Consider the following 3,313-nt stretch of genomic DNA (forward strand, 5'->3'; position numbering starts at 1 on the left):
TTCCAGCATTCAGACATTTTCTGGAATCCCATTTCCCTGCAAGTTCAGTTTTAAAAAGCTCTAGAGAAACCTTTTAGAGGTAGGAAACAGTAAGAAAAATTTATATGGCTGAAGAGCCAGAGTGGTGATGGCTATGTACGTGCTAAGGAGAGAATGTCAACTGGCAGAAGCAACCCCCACCATCAGCTCTGTGATGGCTGTGGTCCTGGGCACAACATCCCCACAGTCCAACACAAGCAGTCACCTGGAGAACGACACCACCATGCCCCTACCTTTTTACAAGCACATAAAGATGCACAATGCATTGCTTTGAGGGAATAGCAACAGCTACGCTTCCTCAAAGGTGCTCAGAGAGGCAGCAAGTCTTCTCAAACTCTTGCCAGAAAGGCTTGGTGGGTCGATAGAGCGTGATAATGATCTCCAAACATTATTTTCCCCTGAATTTAGAGTACATTCTTTACATCCAGAATATCGGGAATATTTTCCAGCTTACCCAGTAAATTGGAGCATAAAATACGGATGAATGACATAGAGTTTATTTTTAGTTTGGATTCTCCCCCATTCTATTTAAAGCATGAAGCCCAGAGGCAACAAACAAAATCCAAGTCCCATGAAAATGTTTTTCCCTGGCAGCCAGGTGAGCCAGCAGAACACACTGCAAAGCAGCAGCAAGGGAGGCCTAGGGAGCTGCAACCCACCCAGGTGATGCAGTGCCACACAGATGAATGCACAGTGTAAACACACTTCCTAGCCATGTTTCCTAAGGCAGGAGCTCAGGCAGGAGCTAACAGATTGCTTGCAAAAAGCATGTACAAATCTTGAGGCAATTCAAGCTAGGAATGGGCAATGACAGCAAACCTTTGATGCTTCTCATAAATCCACCCAAACTTCTATTTCACCTCATTTGAATCAATAGGTCAAATATTATTTCAAATGAGGGAAAAATGGGCAGAGCAAGCCTCAAGGAAACTTGCCAGCCAGAGTAAAAGAAAGTTGAGAAATCTGTTGGCTCTGAGCAATTGCTAGAGACTGGGCATTTTCACAGCAACAAACCAGCAGTACCTGATGCAATGATTCAGCTATGCTAATGTAGCAGTAGCTGTAAAATACATCATCATCTAAGGCCAGAACAGCAAGATTCAAGCAGTCAAAACATCACAGGCATGTCCCAGTATAAAGCTAGAGCAAAGCTTGACTGATGTTTCACTTGCTGCGGGATACGGGAGGTGTAGGCAGGGATGAAGGCGGAGCAAGTGCTCATTTGCAGCAGAAGAACTTCACATTGTTGAGTGCTGTGTCATCCTGAAGCCCCTGTGGGGGCTCTACCTTGGTCTGGAGACCGCATATCTTGCAGCTGTTGGTCCACGGGCCAAAGCTGCCCCACGACAGTCCATCACCCACCAGCACAGATTCATCTGAGCACCGGAACTGAATGTTGTTGGCTGCTGTGTCATCACCTCCTCCCTGAGACTTCTCTGTTCTCAGTGAAAAGGAGATCAGGTAGCCTCCAGGGCAGACTTGGAAGCTGGTCCAGGAACCCCACCTGACAAGAAGCAGAGGGAAGAATGTCTGGGCTCTGTGAGCTGCTGGGAAGTGCTCCTTTGCCTTGTCATGTTGCTTCCATGACACAGCGTCCTGCTGCAGTCTGGGACCCCTTACTTTCTCCTTTTTTTTTTCTCTTGCCTTCCAAAGATGTACTTTTCTCTTTATTGATATCTCATCAGAAAAACACCAGGAAGTCTGAGATTAGATAGTTATGGTTCTGGTGGAAACTCCAAGGGCAGCCTGATCTCAGATTTTATGATGCATCCCTGATGTGTGTGACAGGTACACACCAGGCAGCAGGGAGAGCAGCCATTCTGCCTTCCAGAGGTGCGGTTCTGTTCCCTGCAGCTGGGGCAGGGCTTCAATCAGGCAGTCTCTAAATGTATGGTTAGAAACCCCTTTTCCCAAATTAGCCCCATGTGTTGCAGATTTCCAAAGAAAGACTTTAACCCTGGGACCATACTTCAGGTGTTCACAGTGCTCTGCACAAAACTCAAGGGCAAACAAAAAGTGGTAAAGTGAGGTAATCATGTTTAATAACCCTCAAAATTAATGAACACAACCCCTAACCACTTATTTTAATTCACTATACTACATCACTATGTATATAAAGAAAGTCAGAGAGAAGAGACCCCTGCAAATGGTGACACCATGGGTATTTTGTGAGCTGATGCATCACAAACAGGAGAGAAGTCACAGTGTTACTTACTCCCCCACCAAGGACTCAATGGTTATTGAGTCATCCTGACAATGCAGGCGTATGCCATTCAGAGCAGTGTCATCTCTTCCAAACTGGTCGGGCTCCACCTGCAATGGAAGTCACACAGGGACAGAGGTAAAGGCAAGGGGCAAAAGACCCAGGAAAAGTCCTTTACATGGCTGTCATAAGCACTACCAACTTCTTTCTGTAATGGGAAAGAGAAAATGTCTTGGGAAGCACATGGGAAGAAACGGCTATCACTGGGAAACTACCTAACCCTTGTAACATATTCTTTGTGTTTTCTAACTATTTCTGACCCAGCAGGGAAGGCAGACACTCAGAGTCTCAGGAGAGACAGTGGTGGTGGATTCCTCTCTCCCTGAATCCAGATTTTTGCACTCACGTGACTTCTCCCAGCAACATCAGCCACATGGAGACCTCTGGTTTACCTACAGTGGCAACGTTTGCCAGAAGACTCATAATTTTTGTACAGAGTATCATACTCAAGAAGAGGGAAAACCTGCAGAAAGTCCTTGGGGACAGGAGATGGTAGGGAATGGAGAGAATTTTACCTTCAGCGCAAATCCATTGGCATAGCCATGATGGCAAAACTGCCGGCTGCCCCACTTGCCCCAGTGGCCTCCATTGGGCACAGTGAGGACAGAGGTGTGTTCACGCACCCCTGTTCCTGGCGAGCAGAGGAGGAGCAGGATGAGCGTAGCTGGCATGAGGAACTTCATCTCTCGTGCTCTGCATCTGCTGAAGGAGAGCTGGTGTATGGACTGGGGAATTTATAGCCTTCCAAGGCTGCTTGCCTTTCCCTACCAGTCTGTCGACAAACACCATTGGAACAATAGTTTCCACCCAGGCAGTGACACAGCACCTGGTGACCTGCTCACCGTGCCCATGCAGCAGATACTGCGGCCATAGGTGTATCCACCATCACTGAAGGGCTAGGGGAACACCTACGTGCTCCTTGCTGTGCTCGTGGTAGAAGCTTAATATCGATTTCTGCTTCTGGCTGTGCAGATATTTGGCCATTGGAATGTTTGCCTTCCGAGAGTAACT

At 47.2% G+C, this 3,313-nt stretch overlaps 1 protein-coding gene across 1 annotated transcript; it reads right to left on the bottom strand.

Moving 5' to 3' along the window:
• Window positions 1-1,187: 1,187 nt before the first annotated feature.
• LOC104690108 (vitelline membrane outer layer protein 1) lies at window positions 1,188-2,985 on the bottom strand. The gene is made up of 3 exons (XM_019286402.3): window positions 2,818-2,985; window positions 2,255-2,352; window positions 1,188-1,543 (listed from the first exon to the last, which is right to left on the bottom strand). The coding sequence occupies exons 1-3, from the start codon at window positions 2,983-2,985 to the stop codon at window positions 1,258-1,260; spliced, it is 552 nt and encodes a 183-aa protein (XP_019141947.3). The 3' UTR covers window positions 1,188-1,257.
• Between the last annotated feature and the right edge of the window lie 328 nt (window positions 2,986-3,313).

Source organism: Corvus cornix, chromosome 1, assembly GCF_000738735.6.
Source record: "Corvus cornix cornix isolate S_Up_H32 chromosome 1, ASM73873v5, whole genome shotgun sequence".
Lineage (NCBI taxonomy): Eukaryota > Metazoa > Chordata > Aves > Passeriformes > Corvidae > Corvus > Corvus cornix.

Coding starts and splice junctions, on each gene's coding strand:
- LOC104690108 (XM_019286402.3), bottom strand. CDS start 2,985: ATGAAGTTCCTCATGCCAGCTACGCTCATCCTGCTCCTCCTCTGCTCG. Junction 2,353..2,817: donor CCAATGGATTTGCGCTGAAG/GTAAAATTCTCT, acceptor CTTCCATTGCAG/GTGGAGCCCGACCAGTTTGG. Junction 1,544..2,254: donor ATTGAGTCCTTGGTGGGGGA/GTAAGTAACACT, acceptor GCTTCTTGTCAG/GTGGGGTTCCTGGACCAGCT.